Source organism: Theobroma cacao, chromosome 4, assembly GCF_000208745.1.
Source record: "Theobroma cacao cultivar B97-61/B2 chromosome 4, Criollo_cocoa_genome_V2, whole genome shotgun sequence".
In the NCBI taxonomy this organism is placed as follows: Eukaryota; Viridiplantae; Streptophyta; class Magnoliopsida; order Malvales; family Malvaceae; genus Theobroma; species Theobroma cacao.
This window is the reverse complement of record NC_030853.1, coordinates 4,803,267-4,824,237: the sequence shown is the minus strand read 5'-3', so window position 1 is coordinate 4,824,237 and position 20,971 is coordinate 4,803,267. Positions and strand designations below refer to the sequence as shown.

Sequence of the window (20,971 nt, the reverse complement as noted above, 5' to 3'; positions counted from 1 at the left end):
GACATCCCACGGCCAAAATGGCCAAAATGGCCAAAATGGTTCCAAGAGTTCCATGCATGGCTAGAAATTATGAGGTTATCTAAAGAAAGCCACTACACCATTTTGATGGAATTTGTATCCAGATTCACTAAAGCCTTGAGAAATTGGTGGAATACTATTTAACTAGGCAGACCAAATGTAATTCTTAGTTCTACAAGGCTTCGGTCAAGCCATTCAAATCCTCCACACGTATTTTCTTGAAAATCCTGAAAATGTCAAAGCTTTATAATGGAAGGAGTTTTTTCAAAGAAAATGTTACTTATACAGAAAGTCAAATCTTGATAAACACTTCTAAAAGATGTTGAACTCTTTTATGTTATTAGAGCCTTTCCAAGTCTTAAACAAGTTTTCTTTTCTTCATTGCTTGATCCTATCCAAATAGTAGTTACAAGGGCTCTCTAGTAATAGAGGAAAGAAATTTTTTCATTAACCCTTAGAGAAATATAGCAAGAAATTCACATTGCTCTTCAAGATATCTGACATAGAAGAAAGATAATACAAGATTACCTTGCAAGCAATAAAGAATCAGACAAAGCCTGTGATAAACCTGAGTGGTAAATAAAGTGTCTCAAAGCTAACATTTGTGATTGTAAAACCAATAAGAAGAAACATTTTAGAAAATTTAAGTTTTCCAAGAGATTTCCTTCTCAGTAGAGGTATAAAGCAAAGTGGAGATACCTCAAGAAAAAAAAAACAGGCCGTAAAGAAAAAACAACCAAGTGCTTTATCTATAACCAGTAAAGACATTTTGCCAAACAATGTCCTGCCAACAAAAAGAAAGAAGCAAAAATGTCCCAAGAAATTCAGTAGAAAATAAGAGTTGATCTAGAAAATGATGACCTTGAGTATCTTTTCTCGCTTGGAGAAGAACCCATAGATATGACCTTGTTTGCTCTTCAAACTTTTAATCTACTTTCAGATGGAGAAACAGAACCAGAAGAATTCTATATGATTCAACCTCAAGACAAATTCCCTTCCTAGCTAAAAATCCAGAAAATTCCTGAACCATTAGTACCCTTAATACCTGTTTCAATCTACCATTCAAAATACAGCCAGCCTATTCCAGCAATAGCCTTTTTTTGCATTAAAGCAGCAGAAACAATAATGAATCCTCGGATATTTTCTCTAGAATTCTAGATACCCAATGAAAGACAATTTAAGACTGCTTCAAATCAAACATTCACTACACATCTAATCAGTAAACTTGTTACTATCCAATTCTTTCCCTAATGCTCTATCACCACTCAGGTTCTTGGGTCAAAACTACTTAGCAAAGATATTGTCATAGGTTTTGACATATATTATCAATACCAGCATTTGTGGATTCTTCCTGAAAGGATTAAGTACAAATATTTTTTCAAACCATTTGTGCAAATCCCTAGATTATATTCTTTCCAACAATCATCAAAGTAGGGCTAAATGATAGTTGATATACTCAGAAAACAAGTGTGTGTTAATTCTCACTTAAAATTCCTTCTCAAATGCAATAATCCTTTGTCGAAGAACTTAGAGTTCTTTATTAAGCTTCCATTCAAGCTTAATGAAGATATTAATCCCACCAAGGCCAGTCATTCGGGAATAAATCCATAACACTAAAAGCTATATGAAGAAGAATGTAAACAATTACAATAGCAAAGGTTAATTGAGCCATTTAATTCTCAATGGGCATGTCAGACTTTCTATGTTAACAAGAGAGCTGAACAAGTCAAAGGCAAGTTGAGACTAGTCATCAACTATCAGCCTCTCAATCACTTTCTCCTTCATGAAAAATTTTCATTGCCTAATAAAAACTCCATTTTTTCAAGCCTTACCAATGCAAAAGTCTTCTCAAAAATTGATATCAAGGCTAGTTTCTGGTAATTGGGTATTTGTGCTAAAGATAGACCAAAATAAGGGTTCTCTATACACAACCATCACTACCAATGGACTATATTGCCATTTGGGCTTAAAACGGCTCTATCACTATTCTAGAAAACAATGGTAAAAATCTTTCAACCCATAATGGACTAGGCCCTCATTTATATAGATGATGTCCTTCTATTCAGCTTAGATGAAAAGACTCACATTCAACTACTTCAGCACTTCACAGATTTGATCTTGAAATACAAAATCATGCTCTCTGAAAAAAAGATTCAAATATTCAAGTTAGAAATTGACTACCTTGGAATGCACATCAACCAAAGAAAATACCAACCAAACCCTCACATTGCTTAAGAACTGATCAAACTTTCATACTAAGTTCTCACAAAAAGCAAGTTCAACAGCTCCTAGAATTGTTAACTATCTCAGAGATTTTGTGCCAAATCTTTCAAAATACACTAACCCTTTAAGAAATGTGCTAAAGAAAAACTCTACGGAATGGGAAATCTCCCAAACCAAGGCCATCCAAGAACTCAAAAGTAAGTTGTAAGATTTAGAACCTCTCCAAATTCCTTCCGATGGCAAGAGAATCCTCCAAACTTATGCTAGTGATAGGTATTGGGGAGTAGTACTTTTTGAAGAAAATGAAAGAAAACAATAGATATATGCATACAAAAGTGGAAGATTCAAAATTTTGAAATACAATATCATTCCACCTTCAAAGAAATCCGGGTAATCAAAAAAGCGATCTCTAAATTTGAGTTCCAATTAATTAGACACCATTTTTTGGTTGAAATGGATCTCTTCTTTTTCACAAATGCTCAAATTCAAACAGAAGGCAGTTTCACACCCTTAGGTGCTAAGATAGGCATAATGGTTCTCAAAATTCTCTTTTGACACCAAACATATCAAAGTAGACAAAAACAAACTTGCAGATTTCCTATCTAGACTATCTCAAGACCTTAAAATCTTAATGCTTAGGCCAAAACTTTTCAAGTTCACACTTAAGCTAAGTACCTATATCACTAGGTCATCCTCATCTTTCTCATCTTCTACACTAGTGGCACTAAACCTTCATTTTAATTACCCTTTTAAAGTTCTTAAACTAGTACAAGAAGGGACATTCCACACAAAAAATAAACAGCTAATTTTTGAATACCAAATTAAATTTTTCGAAAGTATAGTGGTCTTATCCTTAAAGTTTATGGTCTTCACCCAAAATATCCCTTTATCCATCCTTTTTACTATGAATTTATGGAGTTTTTTGACGAATTAAAATGGTGTTCTAGTATTTGACCCATAAGTATCACATTGGAATCTAATTCTACATTATGGATTTCCTCGAATTCATAGAAAAGGCAATTAAAGGAGAAATAGAAACATAGATAAAGAACTTTGTAGATCTCATCACTTGGTTTTATCCTCTCTCACACTAGAAGGAATTACTCACATCAGAAATAGGAAAAAGAAAAGAAGTTGTCATATTTATCCTCTACAAGTCTTAGTATTTTGTCATACATGGAAAAGCCACCCAGCTTGGAGCATTCCCTTTTACATGGGCATACAGATCATTCCATTGCAACTTCAAGGAGCTTGATCAGGAATACAGAACATTTCAAAGATGTATCTGCCAACACAACAAGATTATTCCAGATCATTTTTAGCCTTCATTAGAGACAGAAATGTCTTAGGATTACTTCGCTAAGACACTTGGACCATACCATGACCAAATAAAAGTAGCATTAAAAGAATACAATGAAGGAATTCCTAACCCCCATGAATGGTCACAAGATCCTTAGGAATATGGAGAGATAAATTAAGACAAGCTTGCACAACTCTCTATAAAGCCACCATGTGAAACATGCAAAGGACACTATGATACAGACCTAGAGGCATTTTCTTTGCACATGTACATATACAGGGAAAGAAAATAGTAAAAAATTGTGGAACTCAACCTCACTTCATATCCTGACACAAACTATGACTAAAGAAAGCCAATAACTTTCTTTTATTAAAGAAGTCTGTACTAACTATTTTTTATCTTTTATTTTTTTTTAAGTATGCCAGCTAAGAATGTTAGTTTTATCACTATGGTCTGTACACTATGAAACATGTCTTTATCTTTTAACTGTAGAAGGTCTTTATCTTTTAACTGTAGAAGGTTTGTTGTTTCCTATTCTTTTACTTATAAAAAGGCAAAACCTCTTGTAATGAAGGGCAGAACACCCTAGAGTAACAAAATTTGAGTGTTCTTTCAACATATCTTTTTAAACTTCTTTCTCCCTTCCTAGTAATTATCAAGGAAGATGTAAGTATAGATTTCTCGTGAGTTTAGATTCTTGAGTATGCTCTACACTTGCCATCCTAAACGGACCTTGTGCATTAGAAAAAGATTTGATCTCAAAGACGTCTAAGTATCAGTATTTAGTAGGAAAAATGAATTGCTCAAAATATTAAAGTTATATCCTTGTAACTAAAAGGCACATACCACCTTAGAAGGCTAGGAAAGCCGTGTTTTGTGGCTAGTGCATACCAATTACTAGGATCATCTTCTAAATTCTAATCCATTTTTTAATCCTGTTCGTATTAATGCAACTTTCTTCCACATGGCAAGTAATAAAAAAATGAGAAGATATCTTATGATTGTTTTTAAATGAAAACCCAACTCTTACAACCACATTTCTCTTTTGTTGCCCTTTATTTTTTATCCTATTAATTCCATCTCCTCTTTTCCTTGAATTGGCAATCATTGATAACCTTCTTTCTTTTTTAGAATATAAAAATGGCATGGTTGGAAATAATCTCAAACCGTTAGATCTAGTAAAGAATAAAAAAAATAATTTGGCAAAAAGTCTTTAGATCCAGAAGTGGAACTAGATTAGGGTACTGTATACTTGAAAACAATCCCAAATAAGTCGAATTTGGTGACATTTGTGATAATTTTTTTTAAATATAATTTTTTTTCTAAGAAAATCTTTTCAAAACTAAAAAATATATATCAAATACGATCAATCTAGCAATTTTAACTTTCGTATGGTCGAAAATGATCTCAAATAAGTCAAATATGATGAAATTTGAACTTTGAAATGAAATAAAAAATAATTTAAAAATAAAAATGTAATACAAAATTTGACTAATCAAAGACAAATGTAGCCTTTATATAGCTAGAAATAACCTCAAACTAACCGATACGGCTAACCTAAGCTAATTTCAATGGTAAAAAATGACCTCAAATAGATCAAATTTGATGAATTTTAAACTTCATAATAAAATAAAAAATAATTTAAAAATAAAAATATAATACCAAATCGGACCAATCAAAGACAGATGTAGCCTTTGTAGAGCCAGAAATAGCCTCAAACTGACCGAAGCTTCCTCCACTTCCTTCCTCCCTCTTTCATCTTTCTTCCCTCTCATCCTTCTTTCCTCCCCTTCTATTTTTTTTTTGTTCAAAATCAAGAGCTAAAACGGTGTGTTTTGACCAAAAGTGAAAAATAAAAAAAGCCAAGAGAGGCCTTGCGGTGCCATATGGGTCTCCCAAAGGCCCCAAAAAAAGCCTTCTTTTATGTATGGACTGTTATGTTAATAAATAGATTACAGATTTGCTAGCTTTATTTAGTTTTTGGCGTCAATGAGGGCTTTTAGGTAATTTACAATAGATTCTAGGGTTTTTAGAAATTGTTTGTGCCAACCCAGGCCTGGTTCGGTATTTTGATTCGGTGGTGTGGGTAGTTTAGCTCGAAGCTGTCTTTCCTCCCCCATATGTTCTTACTTTTTGGTTTTTGATAATAACAACAATAAAGATAGAAATAGTAATACTTACTGATAAAGTCTCTGAAAAGATTTTGCGGTAGAGAGGAAAGCGGATTGTAGAATCGTCGGAGGGGCAATTAACAGGAGATGCTGATGCTGGCTTGATTTGATTCAACCCAACCCAATTCCTGCCAGGTAATAAACAATGAAATGCAGATTGTGGCCTTTGTCAATGGACAACATCGATTAGGATAGTAGCTTTCTTGTTTGATTTCTTTCCGTGATTTCTTAGCTCTTAGCTCTATCACTCTGGAAGATGGAAAGGGGATTTCGAGGCCGAGGCCAAGGCCAAGCCCAAAGTCGTGGGAATTCTGCTTCCTTGGTTCATAAATGGCATAACCGTCTCTGTTTCTTCTGCATTATATTACAGGAAATTAAACAATTCTTCGCCCCAACCAGGGAGAATATCGATATGGATCCTGCTCGCTACCCTCTCCAGCAAGGATGGGATAATAACAGCGTAATTGCGGTTTCCTCCTTTATAATCAATCACCTATATGGGGTCATAATACCGGAAATATTTTCGGATCTTGTCATTCTCTCATCCCTTATACAAAAATGAAAGAAAGCCGTGGGGCAGTGAGGATATGGACTCTGGATTTGCCTAATTGATATTTCTTGCTGACATAGCTTATCTCTTGAATCCACAGGCTCTTGAGGGGTATTCCGGTGTCCATGAGCCCAATTTCCGGTGAGTGCTGACTGCTGCTTATCATCGTCTGCACGGTTATTTAGTTCACATGGGTAAAACATTACTAGTTAGAAATTCTGCCCTATTCATTTTTGTGCTTCATGACACAGGTACATTGTTCACAAATTATTTGCTGATGAGACATTTGGCCTTTTGTTTTAGGGCTTTCATGCCTATTTTTTTGATTAGATTTTCTATTGAAATACTTATTTGCACCAACATTTGGATTCATAATATCACATTTTATCTTTTCTCTTCCACTCTTTTCCTTACCATGGCAGGGTTGGTGGTTCATATGATGAGAGGAGATTTCTAGATGAAAGATACTCAAGGGATAATGTCTATCCAAGAAGTGCTTACCATCGAGAGTTTTTGGAGAGGGATAATCACTCCACTCCATCTGCAGCTGCCGCTATCTGGTCTCAATCAAGGAGGAGAAGTTATGAGGAAGAATATCCCCATGATAGGGATTCTAGACATCATCAGAAGCCTTATGTTGATTCATATAGTGACATGGATACATTTCGTGATCATGAGATCACTTCATTTCAAGATTTTGATAAGTTTCGGGATGGCTATCGTGGTGTTGACAACTTTCGTGACCATGAATTTGACAGGCCCTCTAGGTGTGGGGGACGAGAACGGGATGACTACTCATATGATGATTATGACTATAGGCCCCGTGTTTCCCATCAGAGCAGGGAGGACAGCCGTGAGAGGGATTATGAATATGGTCGACATAGTTATGATTCTGATTATGAAAGTGGCAGTCGGAGAGATGGCAATTGGAGGAGGCGTGAATCTCGTGATCGAGATCGCTTGAGTAGAGAGAGAGATCAAAGTCCACATAAAAGGCATGAAAGGTCTCGCTCGCGATCCCACGGACGTGATGGTCGTCCCAGATCACGGTCACCTCGAAGTCGAAACCATGGGCGAAGCCATAGAGAGGACAGCTATGATGATGGTCGAAATGAGAAAACTGAGAAGCGAAGGGACCGTGAAGAGAAATATCAGCGGGGGCATTATTCTGTGGTGGGCTTCATTTTCCATGTTCCTAATACTTCTGCTACTGCATTTTGTTTTAAGCTGTGCGATTGGGTAAAGATTCTGCTTTCTCGCAGGCACCATCTGCAACTATTGTTGTAAAGGGTCTCTCACAGAAAACAACAGAAGAAGATCTATACCAGATTCTTGTAATATTTTGTTCTTTGTTTTTGTATTGAGTACTTTCTTCTGTCACTAAATATAACTTAGATAACATTTCTCCATTTTTATGTGGCCGTCAGGCTGAATGGGGGCCACTTCGTCATGTCCGTGTAATTAAGGAGCGACATTCTGGCATTTCTCGTGGATTTGCGTTTATCGATTTTCCTTCTGTGGTACCTATCCCATCTAACTAGTCAATGCCTTGCTTTTTTGTTTTTTGAATGTCATATGACAGAAATTGCTTCTGAACAGGGGGCAGCACGCACAATGATGGACAGGATTGGTGACGATGGTCTTGTTGTGGATGGTAGGAAGCTTTTCTTTGAGTACAGGTAAATTGTCTTCCTACAATCATAATTGTAGTTGTTCAAGTGACAGTCTTTAAATCTTCTTGTTTTGCTCTGTGATACTAGGTTTTAGGGAAAAGTTTTTTAGTTGTACTTTTTACTATTCCTCTCTTGGTTTGATAGTAGAAAACAGGTTGTAAGGGTTTTAATGAAACAGAGTTTTGATTGATTTGAATTTGAGAGCAAAAGAGTTGCTGAAAAGTAAAGACTGCTGATGGATAATGCAAGGTATCTGCAAAGCAGCAAACAGGGAACTCAAGAACCTCACACATTTGTCAAATACTGCCTCTTTTATTTAATTGCAGGAATGCTTCTGCTTAACTGTAAATCTTAAAATAGAAATTGAAATAGAGAACTGGTTTAAACATAAAACCAAGCTCTCACTTTTGGTATCATATATTATGAGGTTCCATTCAATGGAAATCTTAAATTACTTCTATTTTAGCCTTTGGTATACCTTAAATGTGTGAAGTATATCATATACATATTTTTTTAAACTTGGATCATTTATGTTTCTCCATGCCTTGAGAAATTAATATGGTTGAAATCGGTAATAGATCTTAAATTTAATGAAACATTCTCGCCTTCTAATTCTGTTTTTATTGTGAATTTCTGATGACTAAGGAAAAGAAGACAGTCCTCCATTGTATGTAGCATATTTGGTTTTCCTGTAATGTGTTTGCTTACAAAACTATTTATCATGTTGAAATCTGTTCTGTTGCAGTAGTAAGCCAACTGGGGGCACTGGTGGACCTTTTGGTCAAGATAATGCTGTGAAATCGGGTCATTCAAATCATAAAAGCATCACAGTACCTTCTGATTGGATGTGCACGATTTGTGGATGTGTCAATTTTGCACGACGAACTTCATGCTTTCAGGTCAGTATTTCCTTCCCACTCTTTATGGTTTTGTTGTTATAAATATGAACTGTATAAAGTGTTCTTTCAGTGATATATCTGTAGATTACCTTCCTGCTATCTCATATCACTAGGCCTAAAAGTAGGTAATTATGGTTGGTAAGCTTCATGTGCCATTGGATGAAGACCTACCAGCAAGTGATGCTAGGAGCTAGGCTAGGGATGTATCATGTACATGGATAGTGGACGTCAAAATTGCAATGCACTTTATTTTGGGTGTTGAAAATTTGATATGATTATGAACTCAAGTTTGGCTTCTGAATCCTATTATTTTTTATCTAGTTCTTTTACTGGAGGTGTATTAGGTTTAGTGTCAATCTACAGTTTTGCTAATAGTTATGTCTACAGATTTTGCCAAGTTGATACAAATTTGATGTGCCCTTTCTCCTGACCTTCTATGCAGTGTAATGAGCCACGTGCTGATGATGCTCCACTAGCTGACATATCTTTATCAAATTCAACATCGCTAGGAAAGAAAGGATCTGAATCAGGTTGGTATCAGCTGTTAGAGCTGTATTTTAAGCAGGCTTGTATCATGTTTGTGTACTTGTCACAATTTATGAAGTTGATGTGTAATTAGGTCCTACTCATGTATTGGTTATTCGTGGGTTGGATGAAAATGCTGATGAGGAAATGCTTCGATATGAGTTTTCTAAACATGCTCCAATTAAGGTATACGATTTTATCATGACACTCTTTTGAAAATAGACTCTTTTCTAGCGTCTGCAAAATCTTATGCACTCAATTTGCAGGATCTTCGCCTTGTTAGAGACAAGTTCACCCATGTTTCTAGGGGATTTGCTTTTGTACATTTCCATTCGGTATGTCTTTCTTCTTAATGACAATTGAGCTGCTCTCTTGATATTTTAAATGAAAGTGCAAAACATGTAAAATATGAATGGGTTCTAAATAAAGTGGACTCTTGTAATTAATATGATTATATGCATTGGCTCTAATAATTATCTGGTCTTGCTCTAATTCACATAAAGCAAGTGTCGAATAGGAAGTTTGAGGATGCCTATTCCCAATTTCCTTTTTAGTGTGGTGCTCCTCTCTAGTGCAAATAAATATCAAATTTGTCGCTAAAATTTAAAATTTATCATTGCTGTTGTGCACATGTGTACAAAACATTGGTATAACTATTGGAAGAGCTCTTTCCTTTTTTTTTTTTTTGGAAATAAAAATTAGAGGTGTCCACAGGTCAGGCTAATCACCCAATCTGGCTGGCCCTGGGCATATTTTTTAGGCTTGGGATGTTATTATATTAATATATGATTAATTTTTTAATTTTAGTTCTGAAACATATTATTAAAATATTAAGATAAAAATATTTTCTAATATTTCAATAATAAATATAATTAAAAAAAATGAGTGGTTCAGGCCAAGCTCCGATATAGGTTTTAGTGGTGTCAGCCGGGCCCGTCTTGGCCCAGTTTGGTCCATGGACACCCTATAATAGTTAACATATTAGGTCTTTATACATTTATGTTTAGTTCACAATAAATATCATAAATAATAGCAGAGGCAATTCTGTTAAGCGAAAAAATACTGCTATCTTTTAAAACTATTATTCTGGTAACGTGCATTGCATGTGAATCGTTGAAGCTCTAATCAGTTTTAGCCCTCTTGCTATACTATTGATGGTTGGAATAATGAAAACTTTACTTGTATATGTATTTTGGTTTTACTTTAATAAAATTTCATGTGTTTAATTAATGTTTGAAGCTTGGATCTCTCTTATGCTCTTCAAATTTTTAGTGTTTTTAGTATTTTCATTTGATCGATCTTTATTTCAATTCTAACTATGTCTAGAAAGTAGTAAAAAAATTCATATAACAACATATAGATTTTCAATGATTAAAAATTCAAAAGTCTTAAAATTAATATTAAAAACTATATGAAATTAACAATAGGAAAAAGTTATCTTCCATTATAAACATCAAGACCCAATGGCCTCAATTCTATTGAGTTTTTATAGTTTTTTAAAATCAATCGCTTTACATAGTTATGAAGAAAAAGGATTCATTGGCTAATTTAGATGGGTTATTGTCTCTGGACACATATTTCCTTGCTTAAGTCCTTCATTTTCCCCACCCCACCCCTTTTCAATTCCCTTTTTCTGTTGGCATCGATTTTTGTGGCCATAAAACATCAAAGTTGTTACGTTAAATCATGCTTTTGGTGCAAATCATGGTAATCCACATTTGGTAACAATGCAAATAATAAATTCCACAAAGTCACTATTAACAAAAGTCTAACTATGTTTCATGCAGACACCCAATGGTTAGAACTTAAGACTCCATTTTGGTCTCGAGTTCGAATCCTGATGGATGAGGTGGGATTTATGGGATGAGAGGGGGTGCGTCCTTTGTGTAGTCTAATGTCACTTGTACAAAAAAGAAACCCAAAAGTCTAACTATTTGACCTTTATTTATTTTGTTTTTATTCTATCTGGGTTTGTTTATTTTGATTAAAACTTTTTGACCAAAAAAATTGCCTTTGGAGGAAAAATAAATGAATGAAAAATGGTAATTAGGTAAAAGCTTGAAATCTTAAACCAATTTATAGATTTAATATTAGAAATAAAATATGCTTTTTTTTATTAAAATACTATCAAGTTGAAGCTCCCTTGGCAGTGGTTGTTGCCAGAGTTTCATCATTTAACTCACAACACGCTTTTGTTATATTGTGGGCTGTCGCATGACATAAACATGTGAAAAATGAAAATACTCACATATAGAAGCTAATTGTGTCGTATCATCAGTTTCCATTAGTCTAGAATTTCACAAACACTGTCAATTTTATTCACTTCAAAAATATATAGCCTGCACCAAAAGGCTGAAACATTGAATAGCTAAATGGAAACACAAAAGTACAAGTATATGATAAAACTCATTGTAGCACTAGTTATAACAATCACAATTAAGAAGTTGAAACTTTAAGACTACAACTTTGTTTTAAACTCTTATTAGCATTAATATCTATCTGAATTGGATTAGAACTTAGATAGTTTAAGCTAATACTGAGTAGAATATTTATATTTTCGTCAAACAAAAGTTTTACTAAAATTTGTGCTTTTATAAATATTTTATATATTATTTTACTTCTCCTGCCATCTTACGTATGAAGAATGCCACAAACTATGTTTTCTTGTGCAAGTGAACAGTGCAGCTTCTCTGCAGGTGATAAAAAGGAAAATATCTGGAGCCTTAAATTGCTTTAACTGATTTTTCTTCTCCATTATTTTATATAATGGATGCTACTTTTAACTTAAGATATGGTCTCAAATAAAGCACAGTAGCATAATCTGACACATTACTGACCACATTGTGGGGTCTGCTGCCACTATAGGATGCTCATCTTAGAACTCTGTACTCCCTTACGGGCTATGTTAAAGCTATACTCTTATATGTTTTCTGCTGTTGTTATTTTGTCTCTTTTTAAGATTTTATTTTGGTATCATGAGAATTAATTGCCAGGAGAGAGGTTAAAAAAAAAAGAAAGAAAAAAAATGGCGTACCTTCTGTGTCGGGTAAAATTATTTGTAAAACATGAGCTATGTATGCTGTCATGTAGGTAGATGATGCCACCAAAGCTCTTGAAGCTACAAATGGAACAACCCTTGAGAAGAATGGACAAATCTTAAGGGTAGCATATGCAAAGAGTATTCTTGGGCCAGGATCAGGGACTTTGGGACCTTCACAGTCGAGCAGTCTTGCAGCTGCTGCTATTGAGGCAGCAGCATTTTCTCAACAGGTAATTGAAGATATTGTTATTTTGAATGATGTCAGACCATTGAGAAAAAGTATTTGCTGCAATAAAGATTAAATATATTTTTGCTGTTTCGGGAACTACAATTTATGTTCTTGCAGCGGCATTTGCTCACCTGGTACTCCAAGAAACCTCTATTTTTGATGTTGTGTTTAGAAACTGCATATCATGTGTTATATTTTTAGTATGATGCTTTATATATTCTTTTGTCCTTTCCAAAATCATACTGTAAAGTTAATGCTTTGAGAAACTTGGGTAATTCGGCGGATTTCAGCAAAGTAGACTAGGAGCCTGAAACAGCATTAATTTTCTTTAGCAATGTGAAAGTGCTTCGCTAGTAAGTGATAATTTTATATTAACTTTGAATCTCCTTTATGTACTCCCAAAGATCCATGGTCTCCCTCCTATATCTTTTTGATTGAAAAGCTAAAAAGAAAAAAAGTGAGTTATATTAACTACAAACGATTGGAGATTATTAACTGAAAAAACAGAATAGATTTAGCTGGAATAGTAGGCTGGGTAATTTTGTCAATTATTGTTTCTAAAATGGATATTGCTTGTGGTCTATCAGGACTTATATTGTTGGTAGTTAAGCTAATATGACTTTTATGTGGTTTTAGTTTATTGGAATTCAGTCTACCTATCCTAGAAAATCCTAGCAGAGTCTATCAGTATTCAGTCTGGTTAAGTTAATATGACTTATTAATGAATCTGCCTATTCTAGCAGAGCTCTCCAATAAATGCGTTCTGGCAAAGATTTTGAATGCATGGTTGTAAAACTATTTCCTCCTTTTCTTCACTTTGATGTTATAATTGATGAAACAAACTAGTAATTTAAATGAAAAGAGCAATAACAGAAGAAACACTTTGAGAGCAATTAGAAACTTCTGTGGTGTCACACCTCAATTAGTGTTGGATCTCATCATAATTCACAATAATATGGCTGAATATATCTTCTCAAAACTAACTCCAAAAGAAGGATTACACCCCTTTATATAGGTCGTAAAGAGGCTAGTTTTTAATCAGCTATAACTAAGGTGGTGCTAGTTAGACTCCATCATTAAGCATACTTAATGATGAAGCAATACAAAAGAGAATTCTTCATCCTTAAATATTCTTAAGGGTGTGGTAATCCCAAATAGTTACTTGTCAAAAGTGCATCTGAACACTTCCCACCCACTCAATAATACACAATTATTATGGTAAGAAATATTTACCGGCCTAGTCAAGTCCCAAGTTAAGTCTTCCTCAATTCTCATGCCAAATAAGAACTGGTTTCCTCCTTTTATTTATTTTAAAGGCTTATTGGATCCTCATCAATAATATTTTTGGGGTTATCCTCTTCGTTTTGCTGTGTTTCTTCTCTTCTGCTAACAGGTTATTTTCATTACTCTAACTTAATTCTTGCTGTTAGATAACTCCTGCAATCTGTCTGCTTGCTGCCAGCCACTTTTACACAATTGTATCTCTACTTCTCATGTCCACCCCACTTATCTTTTTTGTTTTCTTTTTCCTTCAATTACTCTGCAAAAAAAACATAATTTGTTCTAGCCTAAAAAAAAACATAATTTGTTCTAGCCTAACTCACTACACAGTGCAGACAGATTACTCCAATCTCCTATGCCAGTTAGGTTATCCTGCATTGTGAAATATCCCATGTCCTGTCTGTGAGCTTGCTGGATGGTAAAATCTGTATAGATGAGATATTGTGCATGAAATACTTGGAGGATGTTTATTGCATTTGATTGAATGGTTAAGTTGGTGACCTTTGAACACAGTAGGCATTTATAGTTGCTCATGTCCTAATGTACAGTGCAATTATAGCAGTCAGCTGTTGTGACATAGATTTCTGAACTTTAGAGAACCAAATGTAGATTTAATATGTTTGCACATCCTTTCATACTAGTACTACAAAATTTTGACTATTGAGACAGGATCATATGCACTGTTTTGAACATCCCTGACTCTTCTTGGGCATATGGTATGATTAGTCATATAGTACTTGGTTTGTTCTCATTCATCCATGTTTAAAGCTAATTATTTGATAATAATATTAAGTAGCGTTGTCAAACTAACTTTATTGTCTCATAATACTCAGTATTTAAATACTGGCCTTAATTGGCTGGTTGAACTGGAATTGTCAAGGGCTTTAGGCTGGACAACCTTGTCAACCAAGGTAAGAGCAAAACCCTGGTTTTAACTTGCCTGGTTAACTGTTAATTTAAAAATAAGAAACAGAAGACAAGCAGAACAAAAAACAAAATCATCATGGTCTCCACATCTACTAAAATATTCTTAATACTCAAATGTATCAATTACCTTGTTATCTTAAGAGAATATAAAAGAAGATAAAAGGAGTGGGTCCACTATCAAAGTATCAAACCTATGTAATTCTAGATCTATTGATCTTTGATCTAAAGGGGGGATAACATGAAAGAAAAAAAAAGGATTAGGAGGTTTTGATCATGATGTTTGGAATATGGTAATATAGCTTGGTGCGTGGAACTGACAGAAAGAAAGAAGATTTTTGGATCAGTTACAAACAGGAAAGTTGTAGATGATAAGAACCCAGGAATAAAAAGGAAGGATGGAAAGAAGCTCTAAATGAGTATTGTGGAACTGAAGGGGAAAAGAACGCTCCTTATCTGATAAAAGTCATAAAAGAAGTAAGCAGTATAAAGTAAACCAGGAAAAAAAGGAAGAAGCTGTAATTAGTTGAAAAATGTAGAATGTCATGTCATTGTAAGGTGTCATTTAAAGCAAAGAAGTTATTTGTGTGCCAATGTCTTAAAAAATCAGACTTAATTTTTTTAAGGAAAGAATTGATATTGTCAGGTTTACTTATGGACCTGGGGTTGGTGGGTCAATGTCTGGGCTGGATATGTTTTTCATTTGTGACATAATTCTCTCATTTCACATGGTCGAGGAAGCTTAAAAGAATGTATCATAATGGAGCACCTTGGATTAAGAATGCTTATAATACCTAATGTGTTGAGAATGCTATTGCTTTTGTAGTATTTCATCCTTTCTATCACTAAGATGTACTGATCAAAGTTTGTATACATCTTTTCATCATTTTGTGAGCAGCTCTTCCCTTCTTTTTAGAGGCATAGAAGTCAAAGGAAAAGTAAGAGATACAAGAATTATGAATATTTGGGCTGCCATAAGGAAAAGGTCTATTTGTTAGTGTTTTAAATGCAAAGAAGGAAACTGTGAGAAGGCCACTGAAACATGACTGGTTGATCAGTTGTGTATTTTAAAATGTTAGGATTTCAATTTTTTTGTTATGGATGATTTATTCTGATTCAGTTCATGATGTGTGCAATTTAGCAAGATTGCAAAAGTTTGGCATGTAAACTCACCCAGGTTCTTGCTGAATACTTTTGGGACAAATTTTTATAGGGTTTCCGATGTGTTTGTTCTAATGCAACTGTAGTTGTTCTCTCATAGTTTGATTGATGTTGATGTTCATATTGCCGTTATCAGATACGGTGCTTTCTTTTTGTTTTTGTTTTTTTTTCAATTATGCTTTTGTCAATTGATATTGAATTTAGTATCGTGTAGCTAATGGAAGGGATGAAGCAATACAAAAGAGAATTCTTCATCCCTAAACAGAACCTACTATCAACACTTAGAGCCAAAAAGCAAACTCCCTTAGATTTTCTTAATTAGTTTGTTGAGCAATGTGTTCTTTTTTAGTTTATGTGTGTGCCTAGTGATGGATCCATGCAGGTCCTCTTTTTTAAGCTTTTATAATTTTATGTAAGTTGCATGGTACATGAAGCTGTTGCATATTTCCTGCATCCTAGTTGCCATCTTAGCTCCATATGCTTCTTGGACTCATTTATTGTCATTTATCCTTTCAGTATGATGCTGTTGGATGGACACCAAAGGAATATAATCCGGATGACAAACAGTCTACTGGCTGGCAGGAGCAAGTTGCTGGTTCAGTTGCAGTTCAACGAGATGGTTCAGCTTTGCATTCTGGATTTGTGTGGGATGAAGCCTCTGGTTATTACTTCGATGCTGCTTCTGGGTTTTATTACGATGGAAATACAGGTTTACTTTTGCATTTTATTGAAGCTTTCCATGATTTTGTATTTCTTTTTTTGCACGTTAGCAGTCAATATTACTCCCTCTTTCAAATTGAATGTCCATCTTTCCTCTTTGGATTGTTCCTAAACTATGTCTACTTTCCTTTTTAAACACTTACACTTCTTAGTTTTTCTATGTTCTATATGAACTTTTAATAATGTTTTTTAGTTTTTGGCATTAAAAACTATAGTTGTTATGCCAAAGTGTTTTTCTTAGTCGTTATGCCAAGTCAAATGTGGATATTCAATTTGGAATGGATGGAATAGGGTTGGATATTTATATTTTTTTTAAATAATCTATTTAGTAATTTTGGCATAATTTATAACTGAACTTAAATAAATTTTTAATAGCAGAATGAAAATGTTATATTTATTAGTAGTTGAATTTATTGGAGATTTGTTTAACGCTTGCAAATGCTTTCTTGCTACAAAAGTTTTTCATTGTGCATGGTTCCTTACTCAAGTTGGTCATTGGTGGGGTGTGGTTAGGTTGAGTCATAGCTTCAATCCTTACCTTGAATGGATAGATGGTAAATTCTGAACAAAACTTGGAATTGTTTCTTCGTTGTTGGCAAAATGATTTATTTTCGTGAATAAACATCATTCAAAGCTAGCTCTTTCTCTATCTCTCTCTCTCTCTATAACCGACACATTTGCATGTTTGTGAGTGTGCTTATGAATGAGATATTATGATCAAAAGTGAGTGCTAGGCATGTTGTCATAGTCATGTAGGAGATAAATTTGCCTTGTGGCTCATTGGCTAAGTTGGGAAATTTGTTCTAAAATTTATATATTTGGTAGAAATTAGGATTTAGATTTGGAGTGAAAAATGGTTTGATTTTATTGGTGTATGTTGACAACATAGCTGCTGGAAGATGTGTGGAGGGTGCTAGATATTTCTGTGAGCAGTCAAATAAGAGTTTGTAATTCATTTTGGTGAGATTTAATGAGAAAGGAGCTAGGACATATGTAGTTTTTGGATTATGAAAAGGTCAACAGTGGAAGTAGGGTTAAGGATTGAATGACACAATAAGATATGATGCTTTGTGGCAGTTCTAAGTGCTGTGAATAATGACAGAAGTAACTAATAGATTATTGGACTATGGCCTAATAGCTACCGAGGACAATTGGACCAATCCAGCTTCTAAAGAACATTTATCTAACCCAGGTATTGATGTGCCACAGGTATATTCTACACTAGTAACAGAATAAACCTTAATCCTTGTATGGAGAAAAAAATTGTGAAATGTTTCTATGCCAATGCAAACCAAATGGCTTAATGCTTTTTAAAGTTCTTTAATTTTTGGAGCTCAATATATAATAATACTCTGGAGTTGCAATTTAGGCCTTCTAATTTTGTTTTCGGCTGCGTCAACACGCAGGTCTGTATTATGATGGTAACAGTGGGATTTGGTATTCGTATGATCAACAATCTCAGCAGTACATCCCTTGCAGTGATCAGAATCACAACAGAACACCTGGTACACAATCTGAGCCTTCCAAGGGTGCTGATGGTTCCATTAACAGGAAAGCAGTAATATCTGCACCGGCTGCTACTGTCATGTCAGTTGAGAAGGCAGCCTCATTACCTGATGCGGTCCAAGCTGCTGCAACAGCAGCACTAGCTGCAGAGAAGAAAGAGAAGGAGAAGGAGAAATCAAAAGAGATAAAACTTGCTTCAAAAAGTAGTATACTGGCTAATAAGAAGAAAATGAATAACGTGCTGACAATGTGGAAACAGAGGAGTTACGAAGGTCAGGCAACCCGTTTGGCTCTTGATGACAGTCACTTGTCTGCTTCAGCTGAGGATAGACCTCTGTCAGCTGGACAACAAGCAAAGAGCAAGGTTAAATTTGATGTGATGGGCCTGAAGGAGAGTAATACATCAAGTTTAGGAGTCAACACAGCTGCCCAAGCTGCATTTACTGGGGGTTTGGACTCTCCTGTCAAGCCAAGGCCTGTAAGTAACAGCTCAGGGGGAACTTTAATGGGTGTAATAAGAGGCTCTGCTAGGGGCCTGGTGAAGTCTGATACTCCATACTCTGGATCATCTGCTGGAGTTTCCACCTCTTCAGCTGCTGCTGCAAGTGGTGAAGGTTCTTTCTCATCAACAAATTCAGATATACCTACCGTCATGACTCCCTTTAGGACGGATGCATCTGCATTGGGTTCTTATACTCCTACTGTAACTGGGAGTGGTAAAAGAAGGTTTTCTGAAACACCAGTGCCTTCTTCAATCAACAAGGAGCAGTCTCATAGCGCTTATAGGGATCGTGCGGCTGAGAGGAGAAACTTGTATGGTTCATCTTCCACCGGGGATGATCTGCCTGACCATGATTTCTGGAATTCAAGTAAGCTTGTTTAACAGTGTTCATATTATGCCAATCATTGTGCTTGATACCTTCAGAATTATCTCCAAAATTAGCCATCAGATTATTTTAAATATTGGTTGTTTAAAGGCCTTTGGTTGTGTAACTTGATGGGTCCATTGTTTTATCTTCATACTTATCATTAATTTGTGATCAATTCTGCATTTGTGTACTTTCAAGATCGAGATTTGGCATCCAAAAAATTCTCCTCAGATCCAATGCCTTTCCCACCTGGTGTTGGTGGTGGACGTGGGGTAATATCAGATGATGTTCAGAGTTTTGAGGTGATCACGGCAGAGAAAGCAATTGATGAAAACAATGTGGGCAACCGAATGCTCCGCAATATGGGTTGGCATGAAGGATTGGTATCATTTCTCTCCTGTACTTTTTAGCTGTTAATTTCTATTTTTCAAGTGCTATCGAATTGCTTCATAGAACCCTCTAGCTTTTTTCTGTCTCCTCTCTTTTGTTAAAAAAATGAATAATTCTGACTTTCAAATGGCCCTGTTATGTGGTGTTGTTCAAAGCTATGTTGCCTCCACTTCTTTTTCCCAAGTACCACTTTTAAGACATTTGATGGATATCAATATGGCTTTCTGACCCTCCAAATATATGGAAAAACTTGAAAAACAATGAACATGCCTTTGTCGGGCACATACCCTATTTAAGACTTATTCTTGATTCCCAAGCAAAATCAGTTAAAGCCTCTGCATTCTAATGTTAACTTAAAGGTGATAAGCATACAGATAGAATGTAATGCATGGTTTATCGTCTTTTGCTAACATTTTGGTAGCAAGTGCAGCTATGCTTTTGTTCTGATTATAATGAACATTTGTAACGCTCTAGAGTCAGTACCAATTACACTGTCTAATAAAGTACTTTTCAAATATTTTTAGCATCAATGCTCTTTCATAATTGTAAATTTACTTGTTTTCTCTCTTCAGAAAATATCTTCTTACATTTTCTTAATTGTAGGTAAATTTGAGAGATGAAATTAATTGGTACATCAGTTGCCATTTTGCATCTTTGAAGCAGAAATTTCTAACAATTTTAAATCTGGGGGATTGTTTTTTCTTGTTTTTGTGCATTTGATGTGGTAAATAGGGATTGGGGAAGGATGGAAGTGGAATGACAGAACCAGTTCAAGCACAGGCCATGGATAGTAGAGCAGGACTTGGAAGTCAGCTGAAGAAGTTGGACCCAAGCCTTGAGGTGCAAGCCGGCGATAGTTATAAAACCGTCATTCATAAGAAAGCACTTGCTAGGTTCCGTGAGATGTCATAGGTAGACAGATATGCGGTGATCAAAAATCAAAAGCTAAAAAGAAGTGGAAATTGTCTTTGTTTATAAACATATTTAGATCATTAATGAATCTTGAGGTTGTTTAAAACTGTTACAGTCTAGCAATTTGGAAGGAAATTTAGATTCATAGCTTTCAATTTTGTCTGAAAGAGTGGAGTTGTTTTGAAAGACATTTAATCAACCTGGAGATTGTTAAGGTCTTTATTTATCTATTTGCGCCTAAATGCTCCGATTAAAAGTCTGAACTTCTAAGGTCCGATCCTTCTTTTATTGTTAAACCACTTGTCAAGCTTTCCAGTTGCTTTGCCCAAAGCAGCAAGGATAGCACTAAGCTTCCTTACTACACAAATTGAGATTTGGATATATGTCAGAATAATACCATAATATATGTATGAACATTGAATGAATGTGCGAGTGTCAAGTGTCTGCTAGATCAAATGTTGATATTATGACAGACTCGCTAAGCCTGCGTAGTGGTTAGAAAGTTTTGAGCAAAGAGTACTATGGCAGATGTTATTAGTTGGTTGTACAAGTAATATATTCCTGATGGTCAGATGATGTT

At 35.0% G+C, this 20,971-nt stretch overlaps 1 protein-coding gene across 4 annotated transcripts; it reads left to right on the top strand.

Annotated features, from left to right (window-relative positions):
- Positions 5,599-20,618, top strand: LOC18601244 (SUPPRESSOR OF ABI3-5). 4 transcript variants are annotated; one of them, XM_018119577.1, is made up of 16 exons: positions 5,599-5,847; positions 5,945-6,172; positions 6,363-6,403; positions 6,685-7,435; positions 7,525-7,596; positions 7,690-7,782; positions 7,862-7,941; positions 8,681-8,834; positions 9,277-9,364; positions 9,454-9,545; positions 9,626-9,694; positions 12,450-12,629; positions 16,511-16,703; positions 18,121-19,089; positions 19,288-19,472; positions 20,212-20,618. In XM_018119577.1, exons 2-16 carry the CDS (start codon positions 5,969-5,971, stop codon positions 20,389-20,391), a joined length of 3,351 nt encoding a protein of 1,116 aa, XP_017975066.1. In that variant the 5' UTR covers positions 5,599-5,847; positions 5,945-5,968; the 3' UTR covers positions 20,392-20,618. The 4 variants fall into 4 exon arrangements, with proteins under 4 accessions (XP_017975066.1, XP_017975067.1, XP_017975065.1 ...); XM_018119579.1 differs by having other exon boundaries at positions 5,600-5,847; positions 6,083-6,172; XM_018119578.1 differs by having other exon boundaries at positions 5,599-6,172; positions 8,684-8,834.

What these genes read in the sequence shown, in the direction of transcription:
- LOC18601244 (XM_018119577.1), top strand. Translation starts at nt 5,969, where the DNA reads ATGGAAAGGGGATTTCGAGGCCGAGGCCAAGGCCAAGCCCAAAGTCGT. An exon ending in AGCGGGGGCATTATTCTGTG is followed by an intron (nt 7,436 to 7,524) that starts GTGGGCTTCATT and finishes GCTTTCTCGCAG; the next exon opens with GCACCATCTGCAACTATTGT. An exon ending in CTTTTGTACATTTCCATTCG is followed by an intron (nt 9,695 to 12,449) that starts GTATGTCTTTCT and finishes GCTGTCATGTAG; the next exon opens with GTAGATGATGCCACCAAAGC.